Consider the following 23,421-nt stretch of genomic DNA (forward strand, 5'->3'; position numbering starts at 1 on the left):
GCCACATGCTCCTGGCCTTTTCAAGCGCTCAGCCTCCCTTATACTCCCCCCTCTCCCCCTGCGGTCCTCCACCTGTTGGTGTCCTTTAGAAGCCAGGGCCTCTCCTATGCCTGCTGTCCAACCCAATCAGGGCCGTGACAGGGGAGAGCGAGCCTGTGAAATCACACCTCTCAGCTGTTCACACTCGCCTCCAGACACCCTACACCCACTGCTCCCCTTTTTACACCGAATTTCAATGGCTCCTTTAGGGAGAGAGAAGAGAAACCAGGAAACAACTGCAGGCGAGTGACTTTTGTACAGTGGTGGGTTAGTAGTCACAGCTGAAACAAGCTAGTGTTACTACTGTCTAGGATTTGGCAAGCTAGCGGGTTTTAGGCTCAAGGCTGGAAAGAATTGGGATCAAGATGCTTTACTTTATTTTGATAAATGGCATTACAAGCACGGTTTTTCCAAACATCAATGTAGTGTTTAAATGACAACAAATATTTTTGAACATTTATTTTGTAGTGTTTTACATAACAGTGATGTCTAGCTAAAAACACTAGGATGGTATTCTAAGTAATATATATATATATATATATATATATATATATATATATATATAATTATATATGTTTTAAATGATATATGTTTCTAAATAAAATATAGCCTTTACATTGGGGCCCAGAAATCTAAGACACCTATAAAAATGCTTATAATTTGAATGAATAATAAATAATATTTTCTCAGAAACGCGAAGATCCACTTTGAACTATTTTGTAATGATTTAAGCCCGGTACATTAAAGGCTTTTTATCTTACCACGTGAGTGCCTTGGAAGTATTTCGTCTATATAATTTGAATAATAAATATTATGATTTAAATACAAATATAAATATAAATTATATATAATAAAATTATTAATGATTTGCTTTAATGATTTGCTGATTTAAATGATAATTATCAACTGATTAAATACATTTAATAAAATTTAATTAAATAAATTATTAAATACATGCAATAAATTGTACATTCTATAAAATTATGAATAAGAATTAAGAATACAATTTATTGCATTTATTTTGATCAAAAATACTGCAAAAACAGTAATAATTTTCTATTCAAATATATTTTCAAAAGTAATTTATTCCTGTGATGGCAAATATCATGACACTTCAGAAATCATTCTAATATGCTGATTTGCGGCTCAAGAAACAATTCTTATTATTGTCAATGTTTTATAACAGTTGAGCTGCTTAATTTAAAAAAAACCGTGAGGCATATTTTCAGGATTCTTTGATGAATGGAAGGTTCAAAATAACAGTATTCATTTGAAATTGAAATATTTTATTTTATCAAACGTAATACACACACACATAAACATATAGACAATTTTATGTAATATATTTAATATATAATTTTCAATAAAATTATATATATAAAATTATATAACTAAAAATTCAGTCTTACAACAGTTGTCACAGACATGAAAATGCATCATAAATCATCACAAAAAGACTTTATTACACAAACTGTTGTCCATTACATTCTTTTCAATGTGAATTGTTAAAAATCAATGTTACTCATTTATTGTCACAAATCACTGAACTGTCCGGTTTTGCACCATGCTTGATGACCACATGATTTCAAGACTGAGCCACCCACAGAACGAACCCGGCCTAGTTCTCTGGAGGAAATGGGAGAGGTCTGGGTACATTTTCCCCTGCAACAAGCATGCCAGTACCCCTGAAGTCAGCACCTGTGTTCTAAAAGAAGCCCAGGCAACAGGAGACCGATGGCCAGAGATGAGGCTTACTCTGAAACCCAACACTCCGCACCCTTTTAACAGCATTAAACCACCACAAATAGCCAGCAGCATTGCTCTTCTCAGGAATAGTACCATGCATGCTCAACAATTACTGTTTCCTGTGGCTGCACATGACAGTAACAAATTAGACATTTCCATCTATCATTACAGAGGATTACAACATATGCCATCAGTAATAACCACAGGCCATTATACACCTGTCAGTGAAGATATTTTTACTTATAAAGCTAAAAGAATATGCCCTAATTTCCCATAAGAATCCATTGAAGAAATATAAAAATATAAATATGAAAATCCACCATGATCAGTTGTCATTTTCAGTTGCTAATCTCGTGGAAGCTGTGAAACAATTGTAAGGGTGTGTCTTTAATGCACTACGGAAACAATACAGAGCAAGTGTTCACTGGGGTCAATGGGAAAACAGAGAACGAGAGAGAGAGAGAATGCTCAGTGTTTGAGGAGAACGTAAGCTCCAAATCTGACCGCTCTGTTTATTTTTAACACTGGCAGTCGAGCTGGGCCCCACGGTGCTAATAACTTTGTTCCTCTCTGTCACTAGCATTTGGCCAGCAGCATCCCAGTTTATTCTAAGAGGTCATACAGCTCTCTCTTTTTCCGGAGACTGGCGTATAATTTTTCAGGCAGTGCAATTTAAACAGCTGATTCCCAGGACACAGATGCACAGCACAGGACTTGAAGCTAGCTATAATCTTTTTTTTTTTTTTTACATTTCTACTCCATAGCACACAAACAATGATATTGTGGTTGTTGTGCTGAATGGAGCTTGTTAATGATTTAACCACAGATTTCTTAGGGCTCTAGATAGTCCCAATTTATATTAGGTGTTTTTAACTACTGTGCACTTAACTAATAGTTACAATACTGTTTTCATTTTGCATTGCAAAACACTTTTGCTGTTATTGAGGTGGGATAAGGTTATGAACAGGACTGGTGGTATGATTAGGTTTAAGAGTGGGTTAAGGCGTAGAAAAAGGGTCAACAGTGTAATAACAGATGTAATTAGGATATTTTTAAAAATATATGTACAATGTCAAAACATGTACAGAAGAAATGCATTGCATCAAATGGTTAATCTAAATCTAGTAATAAAAGACACTTAATATGCAAACTGAAGCATGGTGCTAGAAAAGCCAAGGTCAATGCTAAAATAATAAAGCATGGCGCTAGCAACAGCAAGGACATTCGTTCAATTCCCAGGGAAAGCAAGAACTGATAAAAAAAATGTAATACCTTGAATGCAATGTATGTTGCTTTGGATAAAAACACCTGCCAAATGAATAAATGTAATGTGGGTCCTTATGTTCTGTTTTGCAGATTGTCATGAAGTTGTAAATGACTTGTTTTTTTCAAACACTGGAATATTATCGGTTTAATGTAGAAAAGTAAAGTAAGTAAAGTTTTAGATGAATGACAAATATGATGTTTAAAAGAGACAAAGAGATATTTTAGACCAACTGGGAAAATATGAATGCAGTTTCATTCAAAGGAAGATGATCCAATGTGTATACTTAAAAAGATATATTTCATCCAAAAATGAAAATTCTATGAACATTTACTGACGCTCATGTTGCCCCAATCTGCATGACTTTCTTTCTTCTATTGAACATAAAAGACATTATGAAAATATCTCTGTTTTTTCCTCCCCTGAGTACACATTGAAAGTCAGTGGGGTCACAATGACCTTCATTGTGTGGACAAAACACTTCAAAATATTAATCAAAATATCTTCTTCCACTGAATGTCTCTGTAATGAGGCAGTGGCGTTAGGATCCATGTGCAGTTTTATTGAAACACAAGAGAAGTCAGACAGGCATAAATCAGTAACTGGTGTCAGATATAGCAGAGGCAGGGCAGAATCAGAAGAGGCAGGCAGCAATCCTTCGGAAACGGGTAAACAATCCAGGTCATCAACAGGTAAGCACACACAGGGAAAATGCTCAGAAATGACTGCATAGCAAAACAAGGCTTCGCAAGGAGAGCAAGGGCGGCACAGTTTAAATAGACCAAGCAATGAGGAACACCTGTGCAGGTGATCAGTCTCTGGCACGGGGTACGCGGGAAATGAAGTCTTAATGAACCGGTTAATACTCTGGTGATAGTTCCCTCTGGTGGTGATTGGAGGGAGCCACAGAGGCTGAATTTGTGACAGTCTTGTAATGAAGAAGAAAGTAATTAATACATTTTTGTAATTGTAAATGATGACGGAAATGCAGTTTTGTGTGTGTGTGTGTGTGCCGGTTTGGGGACCAAATGTCCCCACAAGGATAGTAATACAAGAACATTTTGACCTTGTGGGGACATTTTTAGTGTGTGTTTTGAAAATCTAAAAATTCAGAAAGTTTCCTATGAGGGGTATGTTTAGGGTAAGGGGATACAAAATGTAGCTTGTACAGTATAAAAACCATTACACCTATGGAATGTCCCCAGATCGATAGAAATACCTGTGTGTGTGTGTGTGTGTGTGTGTGTGTGTGTGTGTGTGTGTGTGTGTGCGTGTGTGTGTGCGTGTGATACATTTTATTTCTTGTGTAATGTGAAAGTCATCAGCACACATATAAAAGTAGAGCTGGTTAAGGCACACTATAATTCTTCAGCTTTAAAAGTGCTGTCCTTCCTTAGGTATGACAGTTGCTCCTGCTGAGGTTGACACAGCTGTCTGTAAGAGTCTGGTGCTTCTCTGTGAAGGATGGGAATAGAAAAGGTCAAAGGACACTTGCATTTCAGTAGATGTCAAAACAGGTGCTAGCAACTGAGAGGTAAACAGCTTATTCCGTGCCCTGCAAAGATGCTCAAAATGACTCTTTGAATAAAGATAAATCATTTTGTATGATATGTTTCTATTGGTAATTCATTATCACATTTCATGTGAGAATATTTCTGTGATGTGCTGTGAAGTATAAAATCTCTGACTAGATGTTAAACACTTTCCCATGCATTTTTTTCAGTCACAAGTAGGCTACAGTTTTAGTAAATGAAAGCTAGATATTATTAAACAGCTGACCAAATGGTCATATAGCAGGAAATGCACCTCTGACCCCATCCTGTCACTCCCTAAAAGACCCGCATGAAACAGGCAGGGTGTCAAAATGGGATATGTGATGGTTCAACTGGTGTCAGCAATCGCACTGAAAAGTGGGGGGTTCCCAATGAATGAGCGTGTGAGCGTTGGTGGTCAGGGTAAAGTTGGGGTAACTAGGTCAAAACTGACATAATCACACCGACTGAATGAACAAAGGATTACAGGTGAGTGAATATCGAGGATTCTACATTCAAGGCAATTCACTGCAGCCTGAAGCTGAGGCATGCGACAATAAAAATAATATACTGTGATCGTGGTATCACATCAGTGTTAAGAAAATAAATCACAATAATTCATCAAATGCTCTGCATTTTTGTTACTGTCATTATTCTGGGTTTCAGGGGTGTCTGAAGCAATATGTTTGATATCTGATCCTTCACATGCACATAAAGACAAACTCACAAAAGTAAACATGAATTATATACAGAATATAATTATTTATATTTTTATTGAGCACCATCGACTTATTCTATAAGATATCTTTTAAACAAATTGCTTTTACTGCACATTACAAGGCTGCTGTTTTATAAATTTTATTGTCACGTCAGCGCAGGTCATAGGTCACATCTGTTTCTGTCAGCTTAATGTAAAAGAGACCTCATCAAATTGTCTTATTTTATTGAACATTTTCCATAGTATTGTTAGAAAATTGGTTGTTTTATACATTATATATTTGATCAAACAAAATAGCCTATGTTGTGTATCACTAAAACAAGAAAAACATGGGAGTGCATATTGATCCCCTATTAAAACGTGTTTAAACCACTGATCTATATATATATATATATAGATTACAAGTTTTTTATTCGAGGTTCAGTTTTTTTTTTTTTTTTTTTACAAAGGATTATCAGCTATTGTATTGGCTATTTGTAGAATTACTGACAACAAAGCAGCTGAATATCACCCAGGGTTGGTTGAAATAGTAGGATTTTGAAAAGACTTGCGCGCTCTGTAACTTCCTATGTTTACTACCGGGCAAGATGGCGGCGCCCATATAATCGACAGCACGGAGGACGCTCGGTTTAGAAATCAAGCTGTATTCTTCATGAGAAATCAATTAGAAAACAAATTTAAACACCAGCGGAACTATTGAAAGCTCGCCTACATTGTATTGATTTATTTATCTTGTTGATCCGCGCATTGATGATCTTAACTGCAGCTGTGAGATGTTCACGAGCATTCGTGTGTGTTTAGGTCTGCTAGTTAACGTTTAAATACTGATCAGATGGAGCCGGAGCCAAATCACGGGGATATATAAGACAATTAATGCTTTTAGTAACGTTAGAAGAAGGCATCGCAGGCATGCGGTGTGTGAAGGCACTGCAGCTCACTCTTGCGGTCGTCAAACCAGATGCTGTGGCCCATCCGCTCATTCTGGAGGTGAGATCACACTGTCCTGCACCTGTCTGATTATATATAAATAATTAAAGAACAATTCAACGAACTATGTGGAGTCTACATTACATGCATCACGTGGATATACTATTCTTGAGTCCCCTTGACATTACAGTCATTCTTGAGACATGGGACAAAACATGTCCAGCAATTGTAACTGCTATCAGGTTTAAAAAATAAAAATATTATCAATTGTAAATGTTATGGGGATTAATAATAAAATGTATTTAACACAATTATCCCCTTCATTTTAATTTTATCATTAATATGTGAAATCTATGACTCTCATTGTCCTCTCACTACGTCTAAAACAGTGTGTCCACAGAGAAGGGTTCAGTCATTCATATGCTACAATATGGACAAAAAGGATTTTTAATGATGAAAAAGACCTTGTTTTATCAAAAGTAACACTTAATAATATCCCATATCAAAGCAAGGTTGTTTTTCAGTGACACATGCATGTTTCATAAGGTTTCAAAGTTGTGTCCCCACTTTTTGTCAACACCGTCAGACATTGATTAAAATGTAATAAAATCAGGAATATCAGGGGCAGCTGTCACTCTAAAGGACCCCTTGCCACAGTCCTCCTCTGCAGATTACATCACTGTCAGACAGGCTCTGGTCAGTTTATAGTTTTAGAATATTTTATTTCCTAATGTTAATATTTCCTGTCACAGCCATGATATGTCAACTCCATCTTCCAATTTCTGAGGAAATTATTTGAAATATTCAGATCATTTTATTCTCCTGAAGCAGGTTAAATTAGCATCTAGCATCAACAGAAAAAAATATTTTTTTCTATGATATTTTATATTTGTTGTGGAATTGTTGGTCGCATGTGAAAGTGTAATCTGTCTGCTAACATGTGAACGTGTTTTGAAATGTTAAAAACATCTTGAATGCTGTTAAAGTTAAAATTATATTACACAGTCCAAGGTAAAAAGAGAAAAGTTGGGAGGTTGTATTAAAGCATAGCTCAGTAGCTTAGTACATATAAGATACATAAAGTAGTTTCATTTGTCTGAGTACAAGGTTTTATTTTTTCAATTTTGCACCCTGTTTTGTCCCACTTCTCAAGAATGACTGATTAGCAACTGAAATTCATTAGTGGGGCTGTGATTTGTTGTTAAAAGGACTATATTTTAGTAACTATGAGATTTTGATAAAGCCAAATTAATGCATAAATGTGTGTTTAATCTGAGAGCTGATTTATTTTTGCTATATTGTAGTAGTTGTATTAGTTTATGCATGGAATGCCGATTCTTAAAGAGGTGAAATGCTGTCATTATTTAATTAAAGGTAGTTTCAAACCTTCATGACTTTTTTCCACCTGCGAAATTCATAAGAAGATTTTTGGAAGAATGTTCGTTTTGTCGACCATTGGCTACCATTGTATGGACAAAAAGCAGAGACAGACATTTCTTAAAATATCTTCTTTTATGTTCCATGGTAGAGTTATTCAGGTTGAGACATGAGGGTGAGTAAACAATGACAGAATTTAGATTTTAATTCATAATTATTGAAATATTATAAGAAGTATTGATATAAATCTACAAGTTTCAGGTTGTACTTCAAGTAAAGATTTTAGGTAAAAGGGGTTTGGCTGACACAATCTTTTGGGAATCCCTGGCTTACTCCATATAGTTACTTATCTGGCTATAAAAAATAACCTGTCCTCCTGAGCAATATTCAGTGGAGTAACAAGTGTGACAACTAGCCCCAGTCTCCTCTATACCCATCCTGCTTAGCCTTTTAATGAGGAAAGATGTCTTGTAACTCAAAATATGTGGAGGCTTAAAGCGACATAATAATTTGTCCTTATTATTAAAACGAGCCAGAATCTTGCCTGATTTAATTTCCGCTGTCTGTCTCCTCAAAGTGATAAAGGTGCCTTTAATTAGCAGCAATTTCCTCATGCAACGTGGTTTGAAAACTGAAGCCGGTACTGCTTTAATTTCCACCACCGGATTTTAAATGTAATGTTTGTGTTTTCATTAGAGTGGGATGTACTTTCATCACTCAGTCTGTAACATTGTTCTTTTTGGAGATTAAAACTCTTAATTAACTCTTTGTCATCTTGTTGCTGAGGGCAAACGTGAAATGAAAAGACCTAAAGCAAAACTGCAAGAGGCTTCCATTAGCATAGCAACACATTTTTACTGACAATACATGGTTTTAAGAGATGCAGATGGGCATAGGAAACATTTGAATATAATATTTCTTTTCATTTCAGGCTCTTCATCAGAAGATTCTCGAAAACTTCATTATAGTCAGAAAGAAAGATCTGATGTGGAGAACAGAAGAGTCCGAAAAATTTTATGCTGAACATGCAGGTAGAAAAGAATCTTTCTTCCTATAAAATCCACTGCATGAATGAAAAAGGTCTGTGTTTGTAACAGATTGAATGGTTAAGTACATGTGTGGGTGGGTGTCAGTGTGATGCATGATTTTAAACAGGGTGAGTCATAGTAAAGGCTTCACACAACCTGGAGTTATAATGTTGACACAGCATGTGGAGAGAGAACATGTTACTCACTCTCAGCTTATCATATCCTGCATCCAAAGAAAAGCAGCTGCCTCACATTCATATGTCTATATTATATATGCAAAAGCCTTTTCAGACCATATTAACAGATTGCAACAAAAATCTGCTTGCACAAACCACATCACCCTCTATGGCTTATTTCTAGTGGATAAATTGATCAAAAGTTAAATCAAAAGATAAAAGATATGCAACGGTTTATTTTTGGTTATAATCCCCAACTCTTTTATTTTTACAGGACGTTTTTTCTATCAAAGACTGGTTGAATTCATGTCAAGGTAAATGTTTATTTTCATTTCCCCACTAATCATAAAAAGTGTAAAGACTTAATGTTTTTGTTAATAAAAAAGCAACAACAACAAGACACTTATTTGATATGTTGGCTCTGCGAAGGCGCAAGTAGCAGGTTTATATGCACATGTTAAATTTATGTGTGTGTGTATATATATATATATATATATATATAATATATAAAATATTATTATTATTTCAGTTAATGCCTATTTTATTTCAACAACAAAAAAAATATTTCAGGCAACAAAATGTTTTTTTTTATTCTTATATAATAACCCTGCTACTACTACATTCTTGCATGATTTTGTTGGTTCAGGTCAGCCAGACTTTAGTTGTTTTAGGTCATAGTTTTGTGTGAATAGTGACTGTTTCTATTCGATCCCATTTCATCTACTTGCACATGGCTTCAGACTTTAAGAATTCATTATGTGTACATTGTTTCAGCTATTTCCTGATCAAGTTCCTGGTAAAACCTGTTCATGGTACCAGTAGGAGGAACAACCGCTGTAGAAATTCTTGAAATTGTGTGTTACTTGACTGGACATGCATTTATGGAAGTCAAAGGTTAACCATGTAACCCCTTGTAGCTTCACGAGTCTTGACAACAGCTTTTTCTCAAATTACCTTCTGAGCTGATTATCCTACAGGTTCACAGACACTATTCATCAAAGGAAGTTAAATCACTGTATGTGAGCGCGACTTCTTTCAAAAACATAAAAATGTTACTGACCCAAAACTTTTAAGTGGCAGTGTATTTTAAATTAATCTGAAACTACAGATGCGGTACCACTGCACTTCCTCTCAAAAGGAATAATTAATGCAGATATATGATCTCTCATCTGTAGAGAGGGACATCAATGCTGGTTGTTAATGTAGCGGTTGATTCAGTTTAGACAGTGAGGCCGATGTTACCATGGCACCCTGTCCTCAGAACATGTCTTTGTCTGTGAAAGATAAAACATAAGCGCAGCGCTCAAACTGACCTGTGTCTTTTAGTCTACGTCAGAGTCATTTAAAAATAAGCAGCTGATTATTCCTAAGCTTTTAGTTTCATTTGTGTTCCAGCAGTGCCACTAAGGCAGTACTACTCATCTTTTGAGGCTTGTTTGTACTATTAACGTCATTAAAAAAAAATAAAAAAATGTTCTTTTGGATTCAATTCTGTTTATCCATCTAAGCAAACACGAGGTTGTCACAGCTCCCTGTGTAATCCTGCTGTTTACTTATATTCCCACAACAGCGGCCCAATGAGAGCATACATCCTAGCCAGGAAAGACGCTATCACTCATTGGAGGGGGATGATGGGTCCAACAAAAGTATTTCGAGCTCGCTTCACTTCACCAGACACCCTGCGTGGCCAATATGGGCTGACTGACACCAGAAACACTACTCATGGTTCAGGTGGAGTAACACTTTTCAAAACTGAACAGTTAAAGAAATAGTTCACCCTAAAATGAAAATTTGCTAAAAATGTACTCATCCTCAGGCCATCCAAGATGTAGATCAGTTTGTTTCTACATCACAACAGATTTGGAGAAATCGAGCATTAGTTCACTTACTCACCAATGAATCCTCTGCAGTGAATGGGTGCCGTCAGAATGAGAGTCAGCTCATAAAAACATCACAGTAGTCCACATGACTCCAGTCCATCAGTTAACATCTTGTGACGTGAAAAGCTACATGTTTGTAAGAAACAAATCCATCATTAAGGCGTTTTAACTACTCTTGCTTCAGGACAAAATGCAAGTTCTCTAACCATAATAAGGCTTCCTCCAGTACAGAAGCAAAGGTTTAAAGTTTGGTAAAATTGTTTCTTACAAACATGCAGCTTTTCACTTCTTGAGATGTTAATTGATGTACTTGTGTTGATTACTTGTGGATTATTGTGATGTTTTTATCAGCTGTTTGGACTCTCATTCTGACGGCACCCATTCACTGCAGAGGATCCTTTGGTGAGCAAGTGATGTAACGCTATGTTTCTCCAAATCTGTTGTGATGATGAAACAATCATATTTGGGTCAACTGTTCCTTTAACTAGCTAAATAGACTACATCAACTAAATATCAAAACAGTTAATAACCTCTCTAGAATATGCCTAATGAGTGCTTGTTTATAAACTCTAAATAAATCCTAGACCATAACACTGATTTGATCAAATAAAGACTAATTTCTTAACTATTTAAAATGAAAAAACAACAACAACAACAACATTCTTCTATTCTAAAGTTTCAGCATTTTCTTATTTTCTTTCTTTCAGATTCAATTGAATCTGCCAAGAGAGAGATTTCATTTTTCTTTCCAGAATTCAATGCAGATGAGTGGATGCTGAGGGAAGAGCCACGTTTTAGATTGGGTCTTACTGAATATAATGAGGAGAGACAAATTCATACTCTCCAGGACACATGATGATTGCTGGTCTGATGGTGCTTTTGCAATGCTACAGTAAATGAATGTGACTTTCACCAGATGTTTCAGCATTTGATGTTTTCTTTGTATTGTCATGTTACTCTTTTGTGACCACAAAATATCTCTAGACCACAGCTCTACCAACACGATTATATCCATTTGTATGCATTTTATTTGTATGTATAAATGAATATTTGTACTAGATTTGTAGTAGAGGCCAATACATGTTTACCTCAACATAGCAAACTCTAAGCAGTTCTTTTTAAGTTAACGCTGTATAACTGTGATGATATACTAACAGAATATAGTTGGAATGCAAAGGGGTAACAATAGAGATTTAAAATATATTAAGTTGTTTTTGAAACGGCTTTCCTTTCCATCCTTTCCAAATTTTTACATTTTGTAATGATTGTTCAATGTCCATTTGACACTTTTAAGATTCCTTAAAACCGTGGGGGGATTTGATTTCAATTTTATGAGATTAAGAAACTTTTAAGAAATTAATTTTAAAATATACTTTCAACCACATTATTCTTTAGATTAACTTAACATTTTACATTTTACTTTAAGGTTCAATTAATTAACATTAGTTATTGCATTAGATATCAGGAACTAGCAATGAACAATACATTTTTAAGTGAATGTCAATTTATTGTTATTCATTGTTACTTCAGTTCATTATAATGCATTACTCAAAAATATTTAGGCCTATATATTCAAGATTTTAATTGCATATAAAATTTCCCTCCGGTTTGATTAGACAGTTTTATTATTAATAAACCTAATATGATGCATATTTGTCAGTCATACATAAATGAAACAGGAATGAGATTTATGTAATAATGTTATTAAACCAAATATGTTTTAAATGTGCAATAACCACTCAATTAAATATATGAATCACATACAGTTTAACTAATTGAATCTTGCTTGTTCCACATATTAAACCATGTTCATACTTTTTAACTGAATATTTTTGATTTCAAAATCAATTGATTTAATTCCGATTTTAAGAAATTTAAAAATATGACTTTAAATAAAATAGATTCAAATTCTAATAAAATCATGCCAAGTACGCCTAATGTTGTTTACAAATTAATAAAAAAATACAAATATCAGTATATGTAGAAATTAACATGAACCTATATGTGACCCTGGACCACAAAACCAGTCTTGTCGCTGGGGTATATTTGTAGCAATAGCCAAAAATATACTTTATGGGTCAAAATTATCGATTTTTCTTTTATGCCAAAAATCATTAGGACATTAAGTAAAGATCATGTTCCATGAAGATATTTTGTAAATTTCTTACCGTAAATGTATCAAAACATAATTTTTGATTAGTAATATGCATTGCTAAGAACTTCATTTGGATAACTTTAAAGGCGATTTTCTCAATATTTAGATTTTTTTTTTTTGCACCCTCAGATTCCAGATTTTCAAATAGTTGTATCTCAGTTTTGTAAAGTTGACACTTAAGACTGGTTTTGTCGTCCAGGGTCACATATTAATAATGCTGTAAATGTATTGTTCGTTGTTACTTCATAATACCTAATGAATTAATGTTCATATACAGAACCTTATTGTAAAATGTCAATTTAGAGATTGTAGCAAGAGAAAGATTAGGATACAGTAATAGTTATTATGTGCTTCCAATAGATATTTAATAACTCAACAATAAACATCATCTTCCAGTCAGTAAAGCAGTGATGTATCAAACAATACTGGAATAATAAAAACAGAGCTGCTTTATATTCTTGCACACTTCTTTTCGCAGTAGTGCTAGCTTGCTACAGAAACTGTAATTAGGTTTTGAATAAATGTTTGCGCTTGTACCCCAAAAAGCTGAAGGCAACAATAGTGTGATAGTAAGAGCCCTGATTTTCAAATCCAAAATCAAAATTAAAGCAGTACATCAATTTCAAGCCACCTTTTGTTTTTTTCTGGGACAAACATGTGTTGTTGGTATGTTTTTAAACTATTTAAGTATAATTTTTTACACTTTTCACAAAATCAATCAGCCATTCGTTAAGTGTCTATATGTTGATTGCCCTTCCTGATCTATCCTGTGCTTTCAGTGTATGTACAGTAGATGCTTTTACTAAGATTCTTTTCGTTGGCACATTTTGATAAAGAGAACATTACAGAGAAAAGATGTACATAAAAATAGACATTATTAAATTAGTCAAGTCTAACTGAATAATGAAACTAACAATTAACTGACCATTGAAACCCGTTAATCACAGCACTGATGAACTTCTTCATTTAGGTCATCCCTGCTTTTTACTTCTTTGGTCCATGACATCTTCACCAAAGCTTTCCAGAAATCCAAGATACAGTCTTCATGAGGTCTTGGGTGAACATCTCATTGAGGCATTGAGTCAACTGCTGCGTTCATCAAACCATCCACCGGTTTCATGACCTCGTAGGTGGTTTGTGAAGTTTCCTTGATCTTCCCGCTCTTGTCCACCTGCCGGATGCTTTGAGTCACAGTGATCGTCACTTGCTTGGTGGACATCCGGTTGTCTTGCCATTTGGTCTAATGAAGATAACATTTGAAAGATTATAAGACATGATTGTTACCAAATTTTTTCAACATTTTATTTTTAACAGTTTTGATTAGTAAGATTTCTGGAAATCTATCACATTTCTCAGATGAATAAACAAAAGGTTATATAAATAGTGAGTGCGTTTGAGGATTATTATTATTAACAAAAACTGAAATCATGGAAAAACACTTTTGTTGCTTGAAATAAAATGTACAATAACTTACATTTCTGGAAAAAAAGAAAAAAACAAAACTTTTATTTCAGCTAGTTTTCAAGGCAAATGTTTTCACATTTTAATTGAATTTTAATTTGTACTATAATAACAAACTAAAGCTGAAATAAAAATGAATAAAAACTACAATGACAAGAACAGACAACAAAAAACTAGAACTGGTCTGTTTTTCACTTTTATAGTTTAAAAGTGTGTAAATTACAGCCCACTTTAATAAAATGAACAATGATGCTAAATTATATTTTGTAAAATTAGTAAAAACAAATATTTGGTGTGGTGTAGATGTAGCAATACATAAGACAAAGGTCAGAAACACTGATGTAGTTTACAGTGTCTTGCTCACACATGTTGCGTGCAGAAGACTAAGCCAAATAAAAACCATTGTTCAATTAAAATACTTACTATTTCCTCAGTTCGTAACACGCTTCTCCTCTGCACTGTGGTACTAGAAGAAGACAGCACTTCCTGTTCTTGAGAAGAGAGGATTGCAGGGGTGCTGCCAGTTTTCATGTCATTCAGACCCACCTCAGACATGGCAGAACACACTTTCAGATATGCCTGAGCTGGAGAAGGCAGACCATCATCGAAGAGATCTGTGGCCAGAAAATATATGGAAGTTATTCATTCTCTCTAACAAAATCACTGCATTGGTGACCATATCAGAAATATTTCAGGTATGAGTATATAAATATATATATATATTTGCTAATATAATAATATATTTTAAAATGCAATTTATTTCAGTGATGGCAAAGTTGATGTTTCTTGAGTAGCAAATCAGCATATTAGAATGATTTCTTGAGTATCATGTGACACTAAAGACTGGAGTAATGATGCTGAAAATTCAGCTTTAATATCACATGAATAAATTACATTTTAAAATATATTAAAACAAAAAGCAGTTATTTTAAATTGGAATAATATCATACATTGTTACTATTTTTATTTTTTCATCAAATAAATGCAGCCTTGGCAAGCATATAAGAAAAAAAAAAATATTTACATAATAAAAAAAATTAAAAAAACATAATTATTTCAAACTTTTCACCAGTAGTGTTTATGTATATATCCTGCATCAAGAAAAAAAAAAAAAGTAGTCATAGTCAAGGCCATCTTGTCTATCTGTTTAAATAATCTGCTATCAGTTTATTTTGATATGATCATTTACCCACTGTAGCTGCCCTAAGTGTCACAATTCTGCCCAAAAGTGGTAAGCAGCGCTTATTGTGTCCATCCTTGCTCATATTGTTATACTGAAGTACTAAAGGGATTTAACCATCACCATGGCAACAAGAGGCCTACTCCAATGAATTGCTCACCAACAGCAGAATCACAACACTTTCCCTGTCCTTCTGGGAAGGAAATATCATTTGAAGAGTTTGACAGGTTAAACTGGAGTGACTACGGTGAAATAATACGCTCAGCTAATTAAATATGAAGACATTAATTTCAAAAGCTTTTAAAAATGAGAATAAAGCCTTGAAATATGATCTCAGTCCGTTCTCACCGAGGTTGGCAGTCTTCTCTGATGGGAAGCCCACCTCTGAAGAGTTTTCCGAGGGGATGCTCTGGATGGAGGACAGGGGTATGTCTGTGTCCGTGCTGGTCAGCCAGGTGGACTCTGTCTCTTTGGTCCAGCTCTCCATATATCTCGGCTCCAACACATCTGTCCTGGAGCCTCCACAACCCATGTTGTCAAAAACAAATCCACACCTACACAGCCTTTGATTCTAGGTCCATAACAGTACCTCCCAAACAGCAAATGAAAGATAGATGTTTGTTATATGGTGTTCACTGATTGATGTCATTTATTATTTATGTTATGCCATTTAGTATGAACAAGCCATATTAGCATCATTTTGATGTAAAAATCAAGTCTTCCACTGGTCAGGTGTCAGTCGAACAGGAAAATCTGCAACTGATTCTGTGGAAGAGAAATAACAGCCTATAATGCAAGACTTAACTGTGATTTAAAGTAATAATTTGATGTTAAAGTATTGGAAGGAATTAAGACTGAACATTTGATTAATGTAGGTATAAGCTCTTCAAAGTCATACAACCTTAATGAGTGATATCTTAATGACAAATAGGCTACAAGATGAATATTGACCAGTTTCCAATTTCTCTCGAGTAGTTCACCACTCGTAATATGTAAACAAAGACTTATTTCCTCTGGTCCAAATAATAAAGAAACCATGAATTATATTTAAAATAGAGTTCTAATTTAAATCCAGCGATGTGCATTTAACAATTTTGCCTGTCATTGCAATCATTAAGCGTTTGATACATTATTATATGAGCGCATCGTTGTGTCGTAGCCTATTTACTGCGGTGTCGCGGCACGCTGCTCTCATATACACATACACAGAGAATATAATAATGTGTAGAAATATGCATTACGCTGGTATGCAGTATGCAAAAACGTATTCAGCCTATCAAATGTGCTGCTGGGTGCCTTGTTTGTGGTCTTTCGCGCGAACGAAGATTTTTGACATTACCTTAAGTCGACAGAGGAATCAGTGTCAGAACAGTTTTCTTCGGTATACGTTCACTGTATTTATTACTCTTTTCAAAACATAATTTCCAAGATTCATAGATGAGCTCTACCGCGACGAAAAAACCAAACACTGAGTGATGACACTCCCCCATCTCTCTTTCTCTCTCTCTCTCTCTCTCTCTCTCGATGTGAATGATGCTGACCCTCTCATCTCTTGTCCCTATAAGAGGTACAGCATACCGAGATTACAACGAGGTATGTATGGTAAAAAATGACTGTGGATTTTCTTTTTGATTGCACTTAAAAACCCACTCCTGTTGAAGTGCAGTTCATGTGTTACAGCATGGTGATATTCGTGTCTCCCTTCAGGCTGAAGTCGTTCAGTTGTGTGTTTGTTTACTAAACACAAAATAATAGAGCTGTTCAGTTATTTGCACTTCTATAATCAAGAACAAATTGCATGTTTTTGAGCAATGTGTTTCCTCATGAAATTAGTAGGGTTTTGTAAACATCATGCAGTTTGCTATTTGCCGCTACTGTACAGCAAGGTCCGTTCCATAAGAATTGATGACATTTAAAAGAAGTGGCAATGAATCAGCATTTGATTCCATTTCTGAAAGATATGCTTTTTAGATAATGGCAACTGCCGTGCTAATGTGATTCAGATGAATAACTGGTATGACTGTAATGTGCAACAGTGGAGGTTTCAGCTATTCATAACAATCTGCTCTTGGCTTTGTTTTTGTTTTTTTCCCCCCTTTGGTTTGCAGCATGTAAAGATAAGTACATACTTGCACTAATGCATGCCCAATCTCTATTGCTTTCACCTATATAAATAATTTGATATGATAATACCAACCATGAAAATATCCAAAAAATGTGTCCATTAAATATTTTAAATATTTAATAATAAATATTATATATATTTAACTAATAATGCTAGAAATGATATAATATATATATACCGTATTGTCCCGAATATAAGACGACCCTGATTATAAGACGACCCCCCTTTTTCCAGATCTACCTTTTGGAAAAAGGCTTTTTGAAAACCAAATCTTGTTTTTTTTTTGGTTTTTGTTTTCTCTCTCTCTGTAAAACATTTTTTCTTAAATTATTTTCAAATTGCATATTTTTCCTATTTTAATTTTTGTTTTGAAAGTATGGTAAATACTGGTAAAATGTACCAGCAATGACACTGAAAAATATACACTTTTTGATATACCATAAAACTAGCAGGTAGCCCATTTGAATTATATAACATTTAGGCCCCAGCCAACATTGATATGTGGGCCCCATATGGGTTATACCTGAGCAGCATGGGTTCCATGTGGGCATGGGCTGAAAATGGGCAATTTATGTGGGTCCCATGTGTGTTTCACAATGTGGGTCCCATATAGGTTTGAACATATGGGACCTTTATGGGATCTATGTGGGCAAAATTATTTCACACTTAAAATACATCCTTACCTTTATTTTATTTGGTTAATAGTCACTTTTCAACAAAGAATATAGATTTTATGGATCTGATCAATATAACTACTTTTTAAATGAAAATGCATTATTTTCTATTGTGATGTTTCATTTTGTTTGAATTATCAATATTACAATGTTAGCCTGCTTATGCATTTATCAAAATGTATTTGTTTTTTTTTTTTACTGTAGCCTACACATTTTATCAGGGACGATCACAAATTCCAGAATTTAAATGGGTCTCACATACACGCTCAACATTCGTCTGTGACAACACCTTCCGCTTGACAAAGTAGTCCTGATGAATTCAGCGTTTCGTTTCGAATTTATCCACATAATTTAATATCATAATATCATAGATCTTTGTTGAAAATAAGCGGACATTTAAAATGTAAAAGATTTAAAATGTTCAAAGTAGAGGAATTCCCGCCGCGGCGCAAGGATACAGTTTCCTCCAAGCGCAGTGGAGCGGCAGCGCCTTCGAAGCGGGAGACGGGAATCACCTCAGTGGTTTCAGCAAATCAAGGATGTGGATGCGGAACGAAAATGTGCAGGTACATGCAGATTTTCTAAACATGTCTTTGTTAATATGTGTTTAAGCATCGGTAACTTTGTTTTACAGTGTAAATGACCTTCAAATTGTCTTTTTTGGGGGCGTAACAGTTAATAACGTAAATGTCTCTGAGGTTTAAAATTGAGGTCATTTTTGTTGACTCTGACGTGTAATGCTGTTTTTGCCTGACATTTATCAAGTCGTATAGCCAAATTGTGTTTATTTTAGGCTTTCCTGCTGTATTTTGTGGCTGTAGCCGCCATTTTTTCCCCTGAGGGAAAAATACATTTCCAGCTGATAACGTAGCACTAATTTTGAATGACATCATTCTGAATTTGCTTTCTGACATACGTTCTGAAATATGGGTTTTCAGGCTGTGTACCACCAAATTTATTATGGCTGTCGACGGACTAAAGTTAAAAATGAGTGATGTTGATTGAAGCATTATATAATCTGCTTATGTTGCTAAGCCTTAAAACCAATCACACATGTTCATGTTGAGCTTATGAATGTAGTGGCCAATCAGAGTTTAGATTAGTCATCGCGTCGGAGTTTTGAATTTCGCGCTCTGAATTCTGCATTTTCATCATAAACAACAATGCAGCATGCAAGAGATTCATTTTACAGTTTGCACAGCTTCAATGATTATAACGAGAGGTTTTACAAAGGTGCATAAAACCTAACATAAAAATTATTTGTGGAATTAATTAATGTGACATTGTGAAATTTTGTGATATAATAAATGCTGTTGATTGAGGTTAACTTTTTTTGAACCTAAAATGTTTTTAACTGGTTTCCCATAATCATTAATCATGAAACATCTAAATGTCTTAATATATAAATATATAAAACACCCAGACCAGTAAAACTAAATAAAATAAAAACAACCATATAGAAAGTTAAAGGGGTGGTTTACTGCTTTTTTTCTTTGCTTGATTGTGTTTATGGGGTGCAATATAACATGTCTTTGTGTTTCGTTTGTTAAAAAACGTCTTATTTTTCATATATTTCACCTTTATTGTGAGCCGCTTTCTCCTCTGTCATTTGAACGACCGGTTGACTTCCTGATTCTATGAAACCACTCCCTCAGAAACAGGCAATGGGCTCAGATTGGTTAGTTGGGCCGGTGTGTTGTGATTGGCTAAACTGCGTACTGCACGTTGTCCGGAAACTTCACGCCCATTACCTTCACGGGCGACAGCTGCATGTGCTCCGGTCAAATGTAAAGAATGGTGTCAATATTGCCGTATCAGTTTGAGCCAGAATCAGACCCAGAAAGCGGTAATGAAGAGAGTCAAGCAGAACTTCCGCAAGCACGGCTCTTACAAAACGTTTCTGAACGGAAGTTTGCTGTTGTGATTACATATAATTGTTTGAAGTTAGTACACGTTTGTCTTATACACACAAAATAGCATCAAACTAACTGGCCACTAAAACCAAACAGTGTTGGCTTGTTTACGGTCTTGATAAAACTAAAACATTACGTCTGAAATTATACATGCAAATACATTTAAAATGATTAAATCTTACTCACAGGTTGTGGCCCAACAACTGCTGCCTCTGGTTTTAAAGTTGGAACTGCTCCATGTTTTAGTAATAGTTTCTGTGTGAATCCGGCATTGAACTCGTGTAGATTCTGGAAGCTGTCTTCCGTAAAATGCGCAGCACAGAGAGCTAAATTAGGATTGTAATTGTCAGGAACATAATCAAACATACATTTTAACCATCGTTGACGAACTACAGCATCCGTAGGAAGCCCGAACACAGAAGACCTGACAGCTGGGTGAAAATAACACCGCTTCGATGGCATGGCTACAACTCTCCACTATAACTCTTCCTCTTCGACAAAGCTGCAGAACATGGCCTTGCCCCCTTTTTTGCATGTTCCGGAGGGAGGGGTTGATGGGTTTATTTCGTATGCAACCCGGGAAGTATCTCGTTGTAGTCCCGTATGAGTCTTTTTTGTAGGCATTAAACTTCCTGAATTTTAAAAGACGATATCTCCGCTTACATTGAACTTTCAGCGCAGCAACTTTGCAGATACTGTTCATGCACCAACAGCAACATTACACACTATTTAAAATGAAAAAAGTGAAATCGCAGTAAACCACCCCTTTAATAAATGTGATGTTAATAAATATATATAAATATTAGTACTAGTACTTCAATTTAAAATTGCACTGCAACAAGGACACTGTAAAATAAAGTGTAACCCAAATATGCAGCTGGACATTTATATCTAAACTTATGCTTTTACAGGTGGACTGAGGAAGAATACTACGATTAATGATGTGAAGGAGGCAGAAAAGGCTCCAAGTGGTGTACTGGGACCAGAGATGAGTGGAAAGAGATTAGAGAACAGCACGAGAAAGACCGTCTCCAGGAGTGTTATCAGTTTTTTTGTTTGTTTCTAAATTGTGTAGTTTTTGAGACAGAATATGTGACCCTGGACCACAAAACCAGTCTTAAGTCGCTGGGGTATATTTGTAGCAATAGCCAAACATACATTGTATGGGTCAAAATTACAGATTTTTCTTTTATGCCAAAAATCATTAGGATATTAGGTAAAGATCATGTTCCATGAAGATATTTTTAAATTTCCTACTGTAAATATATCAAAACTTCATTTTTGATTAGTAACATGCATTGTTAAGAACTTAATTTGGACAACTTTAAAGGTGATTTTCTCAATATTTAGATTTTTTTGCACCCTCAGATTCCAGATTTTCAAATAGTTGTATCTCAGCCAAATATTGTCCGATCCTAACAAACCATACATCAATGGAAAGCTTATTTACTTATTTATTCAGCTTTCAGGTGATGTATAAATCTCAATTTCGAACAATTTACCCTTATATGGTTTTGTGGTCCAGGGTCACATATATTTTATTATTATACTGTAAGTTCAAGTGAGTTTGTTGTTTTTGTGTTTCTTCATTGTGTCAGTGTGTCAAATTTAGAAGAGCACTGATGTTTCTTAAAGGGATAGTTCACCCAAATGTGAATATTCTGTCATCATTTACTCTCCCTCATTTACTTTTTCCAAACCCATAAGACTTTTATTCATCTCTGGAACACAAATGAAGATATTTTTAGAGATTTCTTGCCCTCCATTAAAAGTCTAATCCCAAACCTGACACTTTTAAATGTTCTTAAAAAGATCATACGAAAAATCCATTTGAATTGAGCTATTTAATCTAAGTCTTCTGAAGAGACAGTCACTTTAAATGAACAGATATAATTTATGCTTTTGTGCACATATAAACACTGATCAGCGGACAATGATGTTTTAATAAACGGAAAGTCAAGCCTGCTTGCTTGAAGAGTGAGAACCAATGAAGTTTGTTCTCATGCAAGTACCGTTGAACTTCTTTATATATTCACTGATCAATGCTTATATGTAAATAAAAGCTGAATATAAATCTGTTTACCATGTAATATGCTCGTGTCTTCGGAAGACTTCGATTCATATGGATTTATTTTACAATCTCTTTATGAATGTTTTGAAGCATCAGAGTTTTGGGGAAGTAAACTCTCACTAGAGCAACAGAAATCGCTCAGATAAAAAAAAAAAGATCTTCATTTGTGTTCTGAAAATTAATTAATTTCTTATGGGTTTGGAGTGACATGATGAAAGAATTTTCATTTTTGGGTGAATTAAGCTTTTAATTGTTAACTGTCAATTTTTATGTTATGTAAGATTATTTACATAAGACCAGTTGTTGAGATGGTATGACCCTGTTGGCTTATCAAAATGTTAATGTTAAAGTATAACAAATGTGTCAGAAAATGATAGAGTATTATATTGAACCTGTACAACATTTTAATATATGATTTTTCAAATTGCACACTTTCATGTTTTGCGAGTTTGTAGATTAATAAAGAGTGGAATGTTCATGCATAAAACTGATATTTACCTAACTGAAATACTGATGTTGCTTTTATCAATATAGTAAATAATTATTTATAATTATACTGTCCAGGTGAGATGCCTCAAAAAAACCTAATCAAAACACTCATATACACTATGTGGGGCCAGTCCAGTACCCATACTGGGCGCTAGTATATCCCACATGTGTTTCATAAGTGGGACCAATATGGGTCTTGTATGTGTTGCCCATTTGGGCCCCACATTAGCCCCAGTCAAGCCCCATATGAGATTCATATGGGCTAATTAAGATGGGGCCCACATGGAACCCATGGACAAACCCATGTAGGGCCCATATTTACAGCCCGTATGGGGCCCACATGGGCCCCATGATAGAATGTTGGCTGGGGCTATCCATCTCATAGTAGCCTACCAACATTTTATTAACAGTAGAAGAACCTGTCCCTGCAGCTGAAAAACACCCCCACAGCATGATGCTGTCACCACCATGCTTCACTGTTGGGACTGTATTGGACAGATGATGAGCAGTGCCTGGTTTTCTCCACACATACCGCTTAGAATTAAGGCCAAAAAGTTCTATCTTGGTCTCATCAGACCAGAGAACCTTATTTCTCACCATCTTGGAGCCCTTCAGGTGTTTTTTAGCAAACTCCATGCTGGCTTTCATGTGTCTTGCACTGAGGAG

General features: G+C 35.1%; 2 protein-coding genes across 4 annotated transcripts; one reads left to right on the plus strand and one right to left on the minus strand.

Moving 5' to 3' along the window:
• The first annotated feature begins 5,850 nt into the window (after positions 1-5,850).
• Positions 5,851-11,950, plus strand: nme6 (NME/NM23 nucleoside diphosphate kinase 6). The gene is made up of 5 exons (XM_058756960.1): positions 5,851-6,286; positions 8,535-8,634; positions 9,082-9,121; positions 10,378-10,538; positions 11,395-11,950. Exons 1-5 carry the CDS (start codon positions 6,173-6,175, stop codon positions 11,541-11,543), a joined length of 564 nt encoding a protein of 187 aa, XP_058612943.1. The 5' UTR covers positions 5,851-6,172; the 3' UTR covers positions 11,544-11,950.
• Positions 11,951-12,121: 171 nt separating this feature from the next.
• baalcb (BAALC binder of MAP3K1 and KLF4 b) lies at positions 12,122-20,799 on the minus strand. 3 transcript variants are annotated; one of them, XM_058756962.1, is made up of 4 exons: positions 19,861-20,799; positions 15,832-16,248; positions 14,727-14,917; positions 12,122-14,082 (listed from the first exon to the last, which is right to left on the minus strand). In XM_058756962.1, the coding sequence occupies exons 2-4, from the start codon at positions 16,013-16,015 to the stop codon at positions 13,909-13,911; spliced, it is 549 nt and encodes a 182-aa protein (XP_058612945.1). In that variant the 5' UTR covers positions 16,016-16,248; positions 19,861-20,799; the 3' UTR covers positions 12,122-13,908. The 3 variants fall into 3 exon arrangements, with proteins under 3 accessions (XP_058612945.1, XP_058612947.1, XP_058612944.1); XM_058756964.1 differs by having other exon boundaries at positions 20,382-20,397; XM_058756961.1 differs by lacking the exon at positions 19,861-20,799 and adding an exon at positions 16,823-17,630.
• Between the last annotated feature and the right edge of the window lie 2,622 nt (positions 20,800-23,421).

Source organism: Onychostoma macrolepis, chromosome 20, assembly GCF_012432095.1.
Source record: "Onychostoma macrolepis isolate SWU-2019 chromosome 20, ASM1243209v1, whole genome shotgun sequence".
Lineage (NCBI taxonomy): Eukaryota > Metazoa > Chordata > Actinopteri > Cypriniformes > Cyprinidae > Onychostoma > Onychostoma macrolepis.

Coding starts and splice junctions, on each gene's coding strand:
- nme6 (XM_058756960.1), top strand. CDS start 6,173: ATGCTTTTAGTAACGTTAGAAGAAGGCATCGCAGGCATGCGGTGTGTG. Junction 6,287..8,534: donor CCCATCCGCTCATTCTGGAG/GTGAGATCACAC, acceptor TTTTCATTTCAG/GCTCTTCATCAGAAGATTCT. Junction 8,635..9,081: donor ATTTTATGCTGAACATGCAG/GTAGAAAAGAAT, acceptor TTATTTTTACAG/GACGTTTTTTCTATCAAAGA.
- baalcb (XM_058756962.1), bottom strand. CDS start 16,015: ATGGGTTGTGGAGGCTCCAGGACAGATGTGTTGGAGCCGAGATATATG. Junction 14,918..15,831: donor AGAGAAGACTGCCAACCTCG/GTGAGAACGGAC, acceptor TTCTGGCCACAG/ATCTCTTCGATGATGGTCTG. Junction 14,083..14,726: donor TGTTACGAACTGAGGAAATA/GTAAGTATTTTA, acceptor TATCTTCATTAG/ACCAAATGGCAAGACAACCG.